Raw genomic sequence first — 15,847 nt, 5'->3', positions numbered from 1 at the left:
CACACGCTTGATTTTTCTTTTTCTTTTTTTTTTTTTTTTTCTTCACACTGCGGAAATTTTCCCATTCTACCTTTCATCTGAACCCACTCACCGTTCGCCCAGCTAGGGCTGCAGCTTGCACACCAGATAAGAAACTCTACCGCAACTGGGTTCCTCAGTCCCCATCTCCATCTTGCTCCCGGTTATGAGCTCTCCCGCAGCCACCTTTATCTTCAAAGAGCTTTACAAACACTAATTAATCCTCCCAGCACCCTGCTGCGGTAGGTGAGGGAGAGTTCACCTTCACCCACTGGTGCCGGTGCCCCTCTCCCGTGCCGTGGGGTTTCTCTCCTTGGGGCATCCCTGCTTGCTGGGTTTGCTTGCTCTGGTTTTGAGGAGTGGGATGCTCTCCCCCGGGCAGGGCTAGCGGGACGGTTTGGTGTCTGTGTCACCACGGCTGGGACCTGCATGAAAGGAGCATGACACCAGGTTAATGCTTTTAGGAGCTTCAAGAGGTGAGCAGTGCTGCTGGCTGCATCTCCTCCCCAGCACCAGCCTGCTTCTCCCTTTGCTTTTGCTGCTCATGTAGTTGCTTTGTCCAGCTTAATTGTCCCTGGTTTGCCTTCACCACGGGGCTGGATGCGTGCCGCTCGCCCAGCCTGGAGTAACGCACCGTGTTTGCCCTCGGCCAGGGCTGTAGGGGTGAAGAAGCGCTGGGGGAGGGTGATACATCTGCAGGATGTGCACGCACCTGGGGGGCAGTTGGTGAAGTCCCTACGGTCTGTAGGATGCTCAGCCGGATCCTCGCGCTCGCCATGGCCTGTGTGGGGATCTGGGGTGGCTGATGCTGGGCTCGCAGGGCTGAGTGGGAAGGTAGAGCTGGGGGAGCAGAGTGGTGCTGGGGCAGGCAGCTCGTGCTGCTGTTGCTGCATCTTCTGTTTCTTGCTGGAGTAGCTTTGAGTTCAGAGAGGCTTTTTTTTTTTTTTTTTCCTTTTCCTTGCATGAAATGCAAATCAATAGATGTTGTATTCACATTCTAACAAGATGTCAAGGAGAAAAGGGTAGCCTTTCATTCAGGCAGAGACACAAACACAGGCAGGCAGAGGAGGGTGTAGAGGCACCAGTTCCAGACCGGGTGGGCGTTGTGGCCTGGGCAGGCCAGGGGGAGCAGGAGGGCGGAAAGCCCCAGCCACGCAGGTTTTTGGCTACTTTCTCCTTCTCCAAAGCATCCTGCATCCCTCTTTCCCCAAAGCCTCCTGCATCCCTTCCTCTTTCCCCAGAGCTTCCTGCACCCCTTCCTCTTTCCCCAGAGCTTCCTGCACCCCTTCCTCTTTCCCCAGAGCCTCCTGCACCCCTTCCTCTTTCCCCAGAGCTTCCTGCATCCCTTCCTCTTTCCCCAGAGCTTCCTGCATCCCTTCCTCTTTCCCCAGAGCCTCCTGCACCCCTTCCTCTTTCCCCAGAGCTTCCTGCATCCCTTCCTCTTTCCCCAGAGCCTCCTGCATCCCTTCCTCTTTCCCCAGAGCTTCCTGCACCCCTTCCTTTTTCCCCAGAGCCTCCTGCATCCCTTCTTCTTTCCCCAGAGCTTCCTGCATCCCTTCCTCTTTCCCCAGAGCCTCCTGCACCCCTTCCTCTTTCCCCAGAGCTTCCTGCATCCCTTCCTCTTTCCCCAGAGCTTCCTGCACCCCTTCCTCTTTCCCCAGAGCCTCCTGCATCCCTTCCTCTTTCCCCAGAGCTTCCTGCATCCCTTCCTTTTTCCTCAGAGCCTCCTGCATCCCTTCCTTTTTCCCCAGAGCCTCCTGCATCCCTTCCTTTTCCCCCAGAGCTTCCTGCATCCCTTCCTTTTTCCCCAGAGCCTCCTGCATCCCTTCCTCTTTCCCCAGAGCTTCCTGCATCCCTTCCTCTTTCCCCAGAGCCTCCTGCACCCCTTCCTCTTTCCCCAGAGCCTCCTGCACCCCTTCCTCTTTCCCCAGAGCTTCCTGCACCCCTTCCTCTTTCCCCAGAGCTTCCTGCACCCCTTCCTCTTTCCCCAGAGCTTCCTGCACCCCTTCCTCTTTCCCCAGAGCCTCCTGCACCCCTTCCTCTTTCCCCAGAGCCTCCTGCACCCCTTCCTCTTTCCCCAGAGCCTCCTGCACCCCTTTCTCCCCACCCCACTGCTCCTGCTTCCCACCCACAGCCCTGGAGAGAGCAGAAACTCAGCGAGGGAGCACTCAGGGCAGGGGAGCAGAGGTGCGGAGGAGCTGGGAATTCCCTTGAGTTGGGTTGGGAATGATGATCCATGAGGCTGGGGTTGGGAAGGAGAAGTGGGCAGGAGACAGCGGAGCGGATGGTGGCCTGAGGACCTGGTGGTTGTGGGGCTTATGGCCGTGCAGGCTCGGGCTGTGCTCCACTGAGGGGCCTGGGCTGCATTCGGCAGCAGGGATGGACCTGGTGGAGGCTGGTACCCGGGTCCTGGGCACGGTGCTGGAGCATCTGTGAACCCTGTGCTCCTGCTTTTGGGGTGCTCTGCCCCCCTCTTCCTGGCCCTGCACGGAGAAGGCGAGGGAGTCTGTGCTTTATCGAAAATTTCAGTGTTACTTACCCCAGAGTCTAGGCTGGTCCCAGATATGAATATGCATTGAGACAGCTTGGGGGGAAAAAAAAATCCTCTGAAAAATACACACACAAATGATGTTTAAATGTGCCCAGTGGACCATAATATCTCCTCACAGATCAGGTGCTGCCTGTCAAATCTAAATATGCATTTAGATCCCCTGCTTGATACCACAAAACAAACCACCCCAAATATCCCAGAAAAGTTCCACCACCTAAATACATATTTATACATTATTTATTTATTTATTTTTTAATTGTATCTTGGAAATCAAACAAACGAAACAGGCCAGCGCCCTGTTCAGTCCTGGAGAGCTAGCGAGCAGTGATAGATTTGTTTGCTTGATCCAAGCGCATTTGTTTCTCATTTTGCAGATGGGAAAGCAAAGGTATCGCTGTGCTGAAGGTCTGGTCCAAGGTCATCCTCCGAGCCGTGCTCGGTAATTTGGGTGCCACCTAATTGTCCGAAATCGATGCAAGGAGAGCAGTTAAGCGTGTGCTGGATTTGGGTAATAGTCATTGCCAGGTTGGGGTGGGGGGGAAGCATACGGGAGAAATGTGGTGGGAGGAAAAAAAAGAAAGAATGTGTTGTTTTGAAATTTGCCCAAATATAGCTTTTCAGCCCAGGGTTTGAAAGCAGAGCAACATGTTTGTTCTGAGCCCATCAAACATCTCTGTTAATTAGAAATGATTTCTTTGTTCATTTCCTTTAGTTCCTCGAGGATAACAATATTTCTTTTCGCCTTGGGCGGATTCAGAGCGCGCTGTGTGGGTTTCGGAGAGTGAGCCACAGCCAGAGGGTTCAGCTGAGCCCTGACACAGCGCGGTCCCCTCCGGGGACAGATATCCCTGTCCGGGGACAGATATCCCTGTCCTGGGCTGTCTGTGTAGTTCCAGGACGATGCCTTGCAGCCCTGGGAAATCCCAAATGCCTCCTCGCAGCTGGTTTCCCGGAACACTTGTGAAGCGAAGGATAAATTTCCTTGACGTTGGCTGTTTGGGTGTCAAAGGGAAATTCAGGACAGAAATATCGCCATCCCTGTCTCAAGCTGAGCGAGACACTAGGCTCATTGGTTTTTTACTCAGCGCGATGATTTAGCTCTTTCAGAGGTCAAGGTTATTGCGAACAGCATAGCTTTACTCCTAGGAAAAGAGAAAAGTCCCTGGGCGCGTTTTCTTTGGCGTGCTCCTAAAGCCACGAGAGATGGGTTGCCTTCAGCAGATAATGTGAGAATACAGTTGAGTTAAAAGCTTTTAAAAACTTGTGGTTTATTCACGTAGAGTAGGAAATGTAATCGAGATTAATGGCTAAAAGCCAGAGAAAGTTTGCCTTGGTGGTGTGTGCTTGGCTCCCACCCCTCGCCGGGGGAGGGTACCCCCTCGAGAGCATGATGGATACAGCACTGTGCGCTGAAAGCATCATCCCTGCTCCTTCTGGTGCTGCTTTGTATGAAAATAATGCGAGGTAAGAGGTGTGTGCACGGAGGGGGATGCGGTTGCCGTCTCTGTGATTAGTCTGTGTCGAGCTGCAACAAGTGGGTGGGAGAAACATGGGGAAGACAGGCAGCAGGAGAGGAAATTATTAGGGTTTTGTTGGCTGGGATTGGATGCGAGGTGTTTGGTAGCAGATAGGAGCTGGAGGGCCCCGGCACCAGCTCTGTAGCAGCTTGGGGGAATTAATATTTGCAGCCGGGTGTTTGCAGATGCGTCGTCCTTCCAGGAATCATGCATGCCTGATGTGGAGCATCTCTTTTTCCAGACACTCTCTGAGACGATGAATTTAATGCAAAGAAGGGTCTCGAGGGAGGAAAGTCCAGGGAACTGATGTGTCCTGGGGGACCAGGGATGGCAAGAGGATGCCCCAGCAGATGAACACAGAGCCTAAGGCGAGAAGCAGGATGAAACCCTGGGATGGGAGGTGGGGGGGTAGAGGAGTTTGCGACCTCTGGTACCAAAATGCTGCAGTGGTTTGAGAGCTGGTCATCCAAAGTATTGGTCCAAAAGTACTCTTGGACTGGTCTGGAACACAAAAAGAGACCTTTAGCCCTGAGTTAGAGGGGAAAGAGATTGTTATGAGTAAAACTAAACATCTTAATTTTTCTTGAAGCATTAAAAAATGCTTACCATTTATTTTTAACGAAGTTGCAATTAATGTGAAATAAACATTTATTTTGTTTAGAAAAATATCAAAAATACGCACTATTTCTTTTGAAAACTTCTCTTTGCAACCTTTTTATTGGCAGTTCAGCAAACTCAGGCACTAGCTGGCAAACACTTTGAGCTGGGGGTGGCTGTAGGAGGGTGGACGTGGCAGGGGCAGCAGGCGGAGAGGCAGGAGGCAGCAGCTGCTGCCATGTGCTGGGGATGCTTTGGGCTTGGCAGGGGCATGGGAAGGTGGCAAGGCAGGTCTGGGGGAAAGCAGGGCTTGGGGGCAAGCTGTGGCAGCCTGGAAAGGGAGGATTGCTTCAGAGAGCCTGAGGAAACACTCCTTGGCCTCGGTGGGAACGGGATGGTACCGAGCAGCGGGTCTGCAGGAGCAGCTACCTGGGCTCAGCGTCCTTTTGGGGCTCTGTGAGCCCGCTGAAGGGGAAAAAATACAGCTCTAGTTGGGATGCACAGAGAAGATTGTTTCTCGGTTTCAGAGATTTTGTGCGAAAAACACCCACTCACGCTAAAAAGCTTGGATTACCCGCTGGTTTGCCTCTCTTGGCAGTAGGCAGAGCTGCCGGTGGCTTCCCGGGGAGGGGGGCAGAGCCCACAGAGGGGCAGGGGTGAGCCAAGGGGCTGAAGCCTGGGGCTGCCCACCCCCCCACCCCCTGTCAGCTCCAGTTTAGGGACAAAAAATTTCTGAGCCCCTTTGCAGGCAGCTGGTGCACGAGGAGTGAGTGGGACGGTGCCCGCCTCTGTGCCAGGCTGCTCCCTCCATCCCGGGTCCTGCTGGCAGGGATGCTCGGGGGGTCAATGCCCGCATTGAACTCCCTGGTTGCAGAAGGAGACCCGCAGAAGAGCAAGTGTGCGTGTGTCAGTCAGCATCTTGAACCAATGGGTGCCTGGTAGGAGGTCTGCTTTCCCCCGTGCACGCACTGAGCCTGGTGTTCCTTCTGCTAGTTGTGTGTGTGTGTGTGTGTGTGCAAGGAAAAATCAGAGACGCTGACTGCCTGCTCCCGTTTCTCTCCCCCTCTCTCTAGCTCGCTAACTCAGTCTCCCTCCCTCTGCAAACATTGGATTTAAACCTGCTCAGAATTCAACGCAGACGAAAGCAGCGGCGGCAGCAGCAAGCAGCAAGCAAATCAGCCGCTAGTCTACTGCAGCTTCAAGATGTACCATCCTGCCTGCTGGATCATCTTCACGGCCACAACTGCTCTGCTCTTCATCCCAGGTAGTGCAAAAAGGCTTTTTCTCCAGGGCATCGGGAGGGTATCGGCTGGCAGGGTGGGAAAGCCGAGCAGTGTGCGTGCACGGGGGACCTGGACTTCATGCACATTGCGCACGAACGCACAGATGCAGGCAGGCAGCGAGTTGCTCTGCAGCAGGGAATTGCCAAGTGCTCCCAGCGAGTGGGGTTCACACAGCCGTGCCCGTCCCCCGTGGCAGGGCTGGCCCCCCGGGGGGGCACCCAGCCGCAGGCACCCAAGGCGCTGGCACCTGCGCTGGGGGCTGGGGGGGGTTGCACGGCAGCCCCCAGGCTGGGCAGAGTCCGTCCCCTCAGGCAGCCTCTGGCTGTAAATGATGTGGGCACGGAGCTTTTTCCCCTTCAAAGTTGGGCACCTCCTGTGCCCTCCCTCTCTCCTGAGCTGTCATGCTATTCCCTGTGCTCCCCCTCACCCCTCCTTCCCCGATTCCTTGCCAGGCAAACTCGGGTGCCTGCCCCTCGCTCCCTTTTGCGAAGTGAAAACGAACCCCCCGACATGGGCACCCGGGGGGGGGGGACACGGACGACCGCATCTGGCTGCGGCAAAGGTGCTGCAACCTCCATGAGCCGAGCAGGTGGCCCCCGAAGTGTGGGTTGGCCTCATCCCCATGGCTTGGGGGAGATGCTGGGTTTGGATCCAGCGCTGGCTCTGTGCTGGTGCTGCGCGGGTGGGTCGTGGTGGGGCAGCGAGCGCAGCCCTGCACTGCATCCGTAGGGAGGGAGCGATGGGGGCGGACAGCGGAGCTGCACGCGGAGGGGGGAAAGTCGTCGGCATTTTTTTTCATGATGATGTGCACTTTTAGCAGCTGAAAAGATTATGGTCCCTGTGCAAGCAGATGGGGACTGAGTGTCAAGGCTCAGATCCGATCTTAACCCAACATGTGTTTTTCGTGACTGTCAGCGAGAATTATGTTGGACTCGGGAGGGCAGGGAAAAGGCACGGCTATAATTTCTGCAGCTTTCCATGGTTTAGTTACAGTGCTTTGCTGTGCAGGGCTGGGATGTGTGGGAAGAGGATGAGGCTGGCGGGGGGGGAGGTTAGCTGTGTCACAGCTGGAAAACAGCTCGTTCCACAGCTGTGATGAACACGAGGGGACTTGGGCTAAAACTTGCTTGTGGAGACCCATGCCGTGGGACACCCACGTCCCGGGGTCCTGTGGCAGAGCCGTGCCACGCTGCAGCCGGAGCGGCCGGCAGGTACAAGAGCCCTGGCAGGGGGCTGGGTACCACTGATGCTCCGTGGGATTATTGCAGGGGGATGCGATGCGTGTTAGCCCTGGGGGGGCAGTGCATCAGTGGAAGACCTCTGACAGCGATGCCACCAGCAGTGCCTTAAAGCAAAATGGTGCACCTGTGGTTCAGCACGTGAGCACGAGAAGGATGGCACGGCTGTGTGAGCTGCCCGACTTTGCTGAATGCAAGGGGTTTTTTATTGAAAATACTGTCTTGAGCAAGGTGAAGTGCTTGTGCCTGGCACGGGGGCAGCTTGCCTCACCAACACTGTGCCAAGCAGAGCGTTGGCTCTTTCACTCTCTTGCTAGATGAGGTTCCTCTGGGTTGAAATTGCAAAGAAATGGAGGCAAGGCAGCCGTGCAGGTCGGATGGGAGGATTGTGACACTTGATGGGCTGTCATCAAGGTGTCCTCAAGCTGCAGGAGCTGGCAGAGACCAGAGTGTTTGCGGTTTGCTGGTGCCCTGCTGCGGTTTCCTTGAGATGTGGCTGGTTGGCCCCAGGCCTGGGCTAGCTCTGACATCTGTGTGTGCCAGGGAGGGAAAAGGCCCGTGCATTTAAGCCCCCAGTAACTCGGGAGAGGTTTTTTGATCTGTACGTATGTGGTTGTAGCTTTCCCTTCTTATTTCTATTAAGCACCAATATCTGCTTTGGCTTTGAATGTCCCCTGAGCCAAACCAGCCCAGGACTTTGCCCAGCTGGGCTCAGCCGTTAATCCATCAAGCTGAAACCTACTGCCTGCATTAGAGGAAATATTCCAGAGCACTGGGCTGGCTGCTGGGCGCTCTGCCTTCCCACCCCCACGCTGACCACTTTCTGCCTTGGAGGCTGGGATTGGAACATCTCCTATCCTTTTTTTTTTTCTTGCATGGCTTGCAGAGGTTGGGTGTTTTCCCTCCCTGCCCACCCTGGATTCAGCACTGCTGTGGGCTGTAGCACAAGTCACGTTGGCAAAGTCCCCCTGGATGGCACTCGGTGCAGAAGGAAATCAAATGGTCCCTGCCGACCCTCGGAGCCTGCACCTTCTCAGAGTGGGTTTTTTGGGCTGATTGTTATTTGCAAGTGTAATCCCACGGGTTTTATGCAGGTGACGCTCCCCTGGGATATGCAGAGGCAGTTTGTGAAGTGTGAACTCTTTCCCTCTCCATTTTTATCTGAATCCTGCGGGAGTTTCGCGCGGGGTGGTTAAAGCGAGAAGGGAACCTGCTTTTAGAAGGTGTAATTAGAGTGAAGGAAACATCACAACTTGAAGGCTCCTGCAGAAAATAGCATTGCAAAGTTATTATTAGTGGTAATAGCTTATTTGCCATTTTTTCCCTCTTTCTGTTGCTCCCACTTCTGTTCTTCCCCCCCACCCCCCCTTACTTTTGTTAGGAAAGATGCGTTTTTCCCATCGGGGCTCATGTCGTCTCGTTACCAATTCACTCTTGTAGAATCTAAAGACATGAAAGGTTAATGCAATAATGAAACCCTGACCCCTCTGGTCATAGATAACGTCTTACTCTGCAGCTTTTTATTTCTTTGTAAGACAAGTTTCCATCCAAAATAATTTAGAAGGCTTAATGCTATTGTCATCTGGTGCCTTGGGGGAGGTGAGTTTCTGGACATCAGTTGCTTCGTGAGGTGGGCTCTTTCTGATGGGAAGGATGCTGAGGATTTTTAATGAGCCCAGAGCTGCACGATGGGGAGGCAGAGGGGGTAATTTAATTGTCAAGCTATTGGCAAACGCTTTGAACTGCCGGGCATTTTGGGTGCTGTTGTTTTGAGATGTACCAGGGTGGGCTGTAATGCACTGGAGAACGAATTTGGGGCAAGGGGGAGTATATTTGGCTAATCTGCAGTTACGGTGTGACATCATGGCTCTACAGGTGGCAATAATCAATGTGCATCAGCTTCTTCAGACATTTATATTGCTGCCTTTGCTGGCTTGGCAAAATGGCTCGTCACGGCAGTGGCTCCTTTCAGAAGTTGGAAATCTGGCAGCGCAGGGCAAGGCAGCTGATCTCATTTTTTCACTGCTCCTGGGCATCGGGGTCAAGAGAAAGCTTGCAGGGCTTGGAGACTCCCCCAGTGCCCTGCCATCACCTCTTGCATCTGGGACCTGCTTTCTGCATCCCCCTGGAGACTCTGGCTGTGCCACCCCTTACCTCCCCTGCCTCATTGTCACGTGGGCAGCCTGGCTTTGGTGGTGGCTTTAAATCCAGTCTAAAGTTAAGAAACAGAAATTGCAGGGGGTAAAAAGACTTTTCTATCCTTTCCTAGGGGGGAGCCTCTGCTGTGGGAGCACACTTTTCCTGCTGCCACCACGGCCTGTGACATGGCCATCAGCTTTCTCTAGTGGGGGATGCTGGACTGGTGGAGTGCTGCTGATCCCTACAACTAAGCCCAAGAATAAGTACCTGGAGCACATTAGTTCTGCTTTAGTGTCATTTCAATATGAGCGAGAGGGACTTAAGGGGATTTTCTGTGCTCTTCCAAAAGTAGGGATAGTAGTGGGTAAGGTACTGCAGCCATCCGTCCTCCATCAGTCAAAGATGCTCAAGAAGAGGCCCCAGCAGGATGGGGAGCCTGCACCGGTGGGCGTCAGCTCAAAACCATTGCCTGGTCTTCCTCTGCTTGAGGCTGGGGCTCTGGTTTCCCTGTCAGAGGTTAATTCCTCCATCCCCTGGCTTCTGGGAGAGGGAGAAAGCTGGCGCTGGCCTTTTAGAGGATGCTTTGTTTCTGCTGGGGAGGAGCAGCCCTTGCTCTGGTTCCCAAATGATGTGGAGAGGGAACATGGTGGGAGAACAGGCACACGCAGCTTTTGCTCCGTGCAAATGCCCACGGCACAAGGTTCCGGAACAATTTGCTTTGGGGACTGTGGGTTTTGGGGCTGCTGGCTCCGGCGGCTGCCTTCCAGCATGCCCCAAAGTGGTGAAGCTTGCTTTGGGTTTTCCAGCAGCTTCTCTTTGACAGCATCTCCTTTGTGCATTCACTAGTTGCAGGCAGCCAGGTGGAGGAGCTTTTGCTGGTGCAAATCCCTGTGAAAAACTGCAAAAGGAGAAATGTTTCAAAGGATACCAACGGGAGCTAGGTGCCTTAACTGGTGCCTTTGAAAATCTTCCCCAAAGGCTTGAATATTTGGTTATGGCAAATTTTGAGCTGCATAAACAGCTGTGTTCGTATTTTACACTTGAATATGCAATTTGAAGTTTGCACTCTGGTTAGAAACCAAAGTCGCTGGGCAAGGAGCAGGGAAGGAGGCTGCTGGGGCACTGTGATGAACCCCGGCACGTTCCTGGGGGGAGCACGAGGATCCTTTTGCTGCAGTCAGGTAGAAGAAAACTTGTGATTATTTTTTTTTCTGTAACATCCTTTATGACCCTGTGGTCAGCCTGGGCTTTGCAGCCTTGTCCTTTTTCCCTCCCAGCTTAGGCAAAGCTGGATATTAGCTCCCATTCCTTCTTACCTTCTGGGTTGAGCATTCCCTGAGATGCTCTCGCCTGCTGGCATGTGCAGGATGGGGAATGATCTCAGCTGTCACGCTTCTCCTTTTTGTTTAAACTTAAAAATAATAACAGCTTTGCTGCAAATCTCCTTGCCTCCTAGTCATCTCTCCCTTTCCCTAATGAAGGCATGGTACTTATAATTACCAATGCGGCAACAGCACATACAGAGGTGGCTTTGACACTTGCTGCTCAGTGGGTGGGTTTTTCCACGGAACTCCTCTTTGTTTCATGCTTAGAGGAAAGAAACACTGTTTCTCAAAAGCTCTGGACTGTATTATCACCCTCTAAGGGTGACCAAGCAAGGTGGCTTGCTAGGTCCAGAGAGGCAGGAATGGCAGGGGATGCATCACCCTTGTGAACTGATGGTAGCACGAGCCCAGGTAGCGTGGGGTCCGGTTGAGTGGGATGTTGGAGCTGGTGGGCTCTCCCTCCAGTCCTGGCTTACGCTCGGAGGATGTGGGGTGACGGAGGGCAGTGGTTTGAGGCACTGGTTTGAGTTGGTGGAGGTGGTGGGCTTCCCCTGGCAGGGCCAGGGAAGAGTGTTTTGCAGAGGAGGTGTCTCTTCAAGACCACCTGAAGCAGGGGGTGGTTGCACGGTCGCAGTAAGCAGGGGCTATGGTTTCAGGGGATTTCTGGAAAGGGGACTTAGTGCTTCTCACTGATCTCCTGTCCTGGATCTGTCTCCATGGGCTGAATTTCCTAGATGGACACATCAGCCTAAAGCACTGAGGCTCAGCTAGCTGCAGAGAGCCATTGGTGCCTCAGCATCGTGAGCAGCCTCCTCCTCGGAGCCGTTCTGGGGAAGCTGGACCTGTTGCCTGTGCGGCAGGATCATGTGCACGCAGAACACATGTGAGATGAGGCAAGGAAGGGGGAAAAAGAAGAGTTATTTTTAGATTTACTTTTCTGTGAATTCAGCGCTAGTGAAAAGTGCTGGATTGACAGCTCTGGAGACTGAAGTGGGCTGCAAACCGCAGGGAAGGGGTAGCCCAGCAAAACTCCCTGCGAGCTCCGTGCTTCAGGATGGGATGCAGGGACTGGACCTCATCAGCTTCAGACTGTCTGGACAGCAAAATGATGGGAGGGGGTCTGCTGTGTTGAGCAGAGCTGGTGCACCAGTGGGGTCTTATGCAGAGGATACAGGCTTCCCGAGGGGCAGCTGGCTTTACCTGTGCTTGATGTGACTTCATCCTTCGTGGCTCACCCCATGATGAGCTTCTCGCAGTTCCTCCGCCACGTGAGGACCAGCTGAATCTGCAGCAGGAGGGCTTGGGCTTCCTTCTGGTACAGCAGGACTGTTGCCATTTCCACTAAGCAAATTGCCCAGGCATGTTTCTTCCCATGCTCCCCGCAGAGCGTGGAAGAAGAGGTCTTCACCACTGCTCTCAGAGCAGCTCCAGACTGGTGAGACTTGGGGGGAGCCAGGATGCTCATGCCCCACGCCGTGCTCTCTGAGCAGCATTCCTCTGCTGTCCCCCTGCCAGCCCATCGCCTCCTCTCACTCAACTGTTTACTTCTGGCTTTTGTTTCCTGGACTTGTTGCTATGCATGCGGCATGTGGAAGGAGCTCCAGCGAATATAGGCCACACTTTGATTGTTCAGCAAGCTGGAAAATGATGATTATAATTTTTGACAGAAGGGAAGGAGGGGGAAGGAGATCTCTGTGCTTTCAAATCTGCTCTGTCATAAGCAGGATCTTGCAAGGGCCTTCTGATGACTTCTTCCGCCCCAAAGGAAATGGCGTTTGCATAGCAAGAGGGGTTAGAGGAAAAATTTCTTGCTTTACAAGGACAAACCAACGCTTCTTTCACCAAGCTTTCCACCTTGTGCGGCAGTCCTGTCACAGTGCATAAGCGAAATCTGTTTGGTGTTGGCCACCGATTGCATGGGAAGAAGCATCCAAGAGAAACCTGGATGCTGCTAAAGGAACCTCCATCCCTGTTAGAGCAGCGCACGGGGCACGTCCTTCATGGTGCAGCGCTGCCTGCAGCAGCAGCCCTAGGGGACATGGGTGTTCAGTCCCTTAAAGCCAGCTTGCACAGAGCATCCTGGAACTGGAAATGAAGCCTGAAAGACCCCATAGACTTAGCCCAAACAGGCAGCTACATCTGGGGTCACGTCTCGAGTGGACCTGTCTCTGCACATTTGTGCACGGCGGCAGAGCCCACGGAGACCTTCACTGCTGCTGCTCTGCCCCTTCCCGGCTCGGCAGCCCAGGTGAGCGCCACTGACCTCAGCTGCACGGTCCCTGCTGGGTCTGCCTGTTTATTTATTTTATTTAATAGCATTGGCTAATTTCCACCTTCTTTTTTTTTTTTTTTTTTTTGTTTATTTTAATGCAATCACTTATAATGAGGCTAATGACATTTAGTCTCCGTGGCGGTGCATTTTAATTTGGTCACTGAAATGTCAGCGCGAGGCAGCAGCCTCCTATCTACCCGCCACAAAAGGCACCACAGACAAAGGGCCTCTGTCCCCGGCTGTCCCTTGCCCTCCTTATCTCCTGCCTCCCAGGGATGGGCCAAGACATTTGGCAAAGCCACCCTCCTGCCGTCCCCTCCTTTGCTGGCACCAGGGGAGCGGGCTTGGCCGCTAAACGCTGCGAGGATGAAAGGCAAGGACTGCCGGAAACACAACCTTTTGAGACGAGCCAGCGCGACATAATTAATCAGATGTCAAAAACTCTAAGCAAAGTTAGCTTTGATCGGCAGGGAAATCTGTCAGATAGGTCGTTCTGATGCCTGAGGTGCTTTTCTGTCTCTCTGCCCATCCGTCTACCTTGTCACCTCTCCTTTCCAGAGCTGGGGTGGCAGCCTCCTGTAGCCGGGTGGGACCTTCCAGCTTGCAAAGCGTGGACCAGCATCTCCTGGCCCTCGCTGGGAGCTGATGGCAGGGCTGGTGCTGTGGGATGGAGCAACACTGGTGGGTGCACCTGAGCCCCTTTGCTGAAATGCCACGGGCGCTGCGGGGCTGGGAATGGGACAATGAGGAGGGGGCTGGGGTAGGAGGTCCGTGAGCCAACAGAGGCATTTGCAGAGGTCAAGATGGTCAGGTACTGCAGTGTGAAATTGGAGAGGGCTCTGGTGCAAAGTCGGGGTGTCAGGAGCAGTCTAAACCCCAAGGGAGGCGATGCGGGGGTTGCAGGCAGCTGCACTGGAGAGGCGGCAACTTCTCTGCATTGTGTTGTACTTGAGTCCTCTCAAGATGTTGAACCTTAGAAGCCCAAACCGTTTTGCTTAAGAATGAGTCCTTTTTTCTGCAATCTGGGTCCAAATGCTGCTGAATTTGATCTATTCTCCTTTGATCTGTTCCTCCCTCTCCATTCTATGTACCAGGAAGGGATGAAGATTAAAGTTTGCAGCTTCTGAGCAAACTGGGTTGCTCATCACTGCATGATACCCAATTACCTGCTGATACTTCAGGAGTGAGAAGGTATTGATCCTGCTTGGATTTGAACTTCTTGAACCAAAGACTCTGGATATTTCAAATCTGCTGCTTTAGGACATGCCATTTCCTTCGGGAATCAAAGCGTGATGCAGGCTGTGTTTCTGTGCTCCGTGGTCCTCGGGGCTGATGGGAGGGTGGGTCTGTTGTTCCTGCCACAGGGGAAATGACCAATAAATGATAAATAGTAGCATCTCTGCTCTCCAGGGTACAGGAGGGGTGTGGATGTAATGACTTCTGTGATGTATGTGAGGAATATCTCCATTTAACTGAAAATGAGTCCCCAGAAGCTGATTTTCTCCCCATGTGTGGGCGGTTTTCTGTGCCCTCTCTGCACACCATCTCTTTGTGAGCGCTGCAGAAGCGCCTTTGGCATCGCCCGTGCCTGCCTTCCTCATGTCTCCTGCTGCCTGTCCTGTTCCGAACTAGAAAGAGCCTGTCAATTCAAAATAAAACCAACAATTCTTCCAAAATTATCCAGTGAGATGAGGCCTGAGGGACTGGGTTGAGACATTTATTATTGAGACTCGGTGGTATCAGGTCTCACTCTTGCGTAGTGGTTGTTTCCAGTAGATTTTAAAACACTTCACAGAGAAGAGAAATTTCATTGTCCCTGTTTTTGTAGACAGGGAAGTCAAGCAATAAAGAGGGAAAATGACTTGCCCGAGGCATGTGCAGAGACATGTGTTAAAAGACGTGTCCTCGCTGTAGCTCCAAATCTGAAGTGGAGGTTTCTGCACATTTTTTCCTTGTGAAACAGTGAGTTTTGGCTTCCTCCTTTTGAGAAACACAGGAGAAATACTGTGAGATCAAGACATCGGGTCCTAAAATCCCTGTGCTGGGCTGACACAGAGCTGGAGCATCACGAGGCTCTTGGCCTTGCTCATATGTGACTGTCAGAAGGACTGATGCCCTGGTTTGTGTCACCGGCAGGAGAGGCTGTGCCACACTTCAGGTAGCGATGTTTGGAGGTAGGAAAATGCAAATTCGTGGTTAGCAAGAGACTTAGTCTGCCTTTGTGAGTTGAGGAGCACCCTCTGCTCCTCTCGAAGTTGGCGGGAGGGCAGCACGTGCTTGATCCCCCCTGCCCTTTCGCTTCTCATCTCTGCCTGGCTTCCCCCAAAGTCTCATCTCAGAGCTGGAACCGGGAGATGAAGAGAAGAAATTCTCAAGCAAGCTCTTCACTCAACCCTTGGGGCTCCAAATGGAAACGCTCTTTGCGATGTAATGGAGACCGTGCCCTCGTCCTGGTGATGCTGCCCTGCATCTGCTCCGTGCGCTGCAGCATCCGCTGGCCGCTCCGAGGCTGATTCGATGCCTCTGCCAGCCTTTCCGTATCCTCGGGATACTTTATCTTTATAAAGTAGCAATAAGCGGACAGTATAATATATTTCACTTTTAATAAGGTGTTGCCAGTTGCACACACTCCACAGAGCAATTAGTGTCAAAAGCAGCTAAGCAATGGCGGGGAGCTGTAATTCGACTGTTTACTGGGTTAGAGGATTTATGGGCAGGCGTTGGGGGCAGCCGCGGCCGCAGCTTGGCTGGAGATGTGAAAGGTTCTGTGCGCTGGCTTCAAAACCATGCGCCTCCGAGATGCTGAGAGTCCTGCCAAGTCGTAGCAATTCTTGAGAGAAGCCTGAACTAGCCACTACTTTGTTTTGGTGGCCCCTCAGCTCTGAGGCTTGGGAGGGAGCCTTGGAA

General features: G+C 53.2%; 1 protein-coding gene across 3 annotated transcripts in view; it reads left to right on the top strand.

Moving 5' to 3' along the window:
* Nucleotides 1-369: 369 nt before the first annotated feature.
* The window catches only part of LOC121098360 (opioid-binding protein/cell adhesion molecule homolog), a 309,136-nt gene continuing 293,658 nt past the window's right edge, over nt 370-15,847 (top strand). For 2 of the 3 annotated variants that reach the window (XM_040616275.1, XM_040616272.1), the window contains exon 1: nt 5,699-5,947. In XM_040616275.1, the coding sequence (XP_040472209.1) occupies nt 5,887-5,947 (61 nt within the window). In that variant the 5' untranslated portion in view covers nt 5,699-5,886. Of the gene's footprint in view, nt 495-5,698; nt 5,948-15,847 lie in introns of those variants that run through there. The other variant, XM_040616273.1, reaches the window with a different exon arrangement.

Source organism: Falco naumanni, chromosome 16 (genome assembly GCF_017639655.2).
Source record: "Falco naumanni isolate bFalNau1 chromosome 16, bFalNau1.pat, whole genome shotgun sequence".
NCBI lineage: Eukaryota > Metazoa > Chordata > Aves > Falconiformes > Falconidae > Falco > Falco naumanni.
This window is presented reverse-complemented; position numbering and strand designations above follow the sequence as displayed.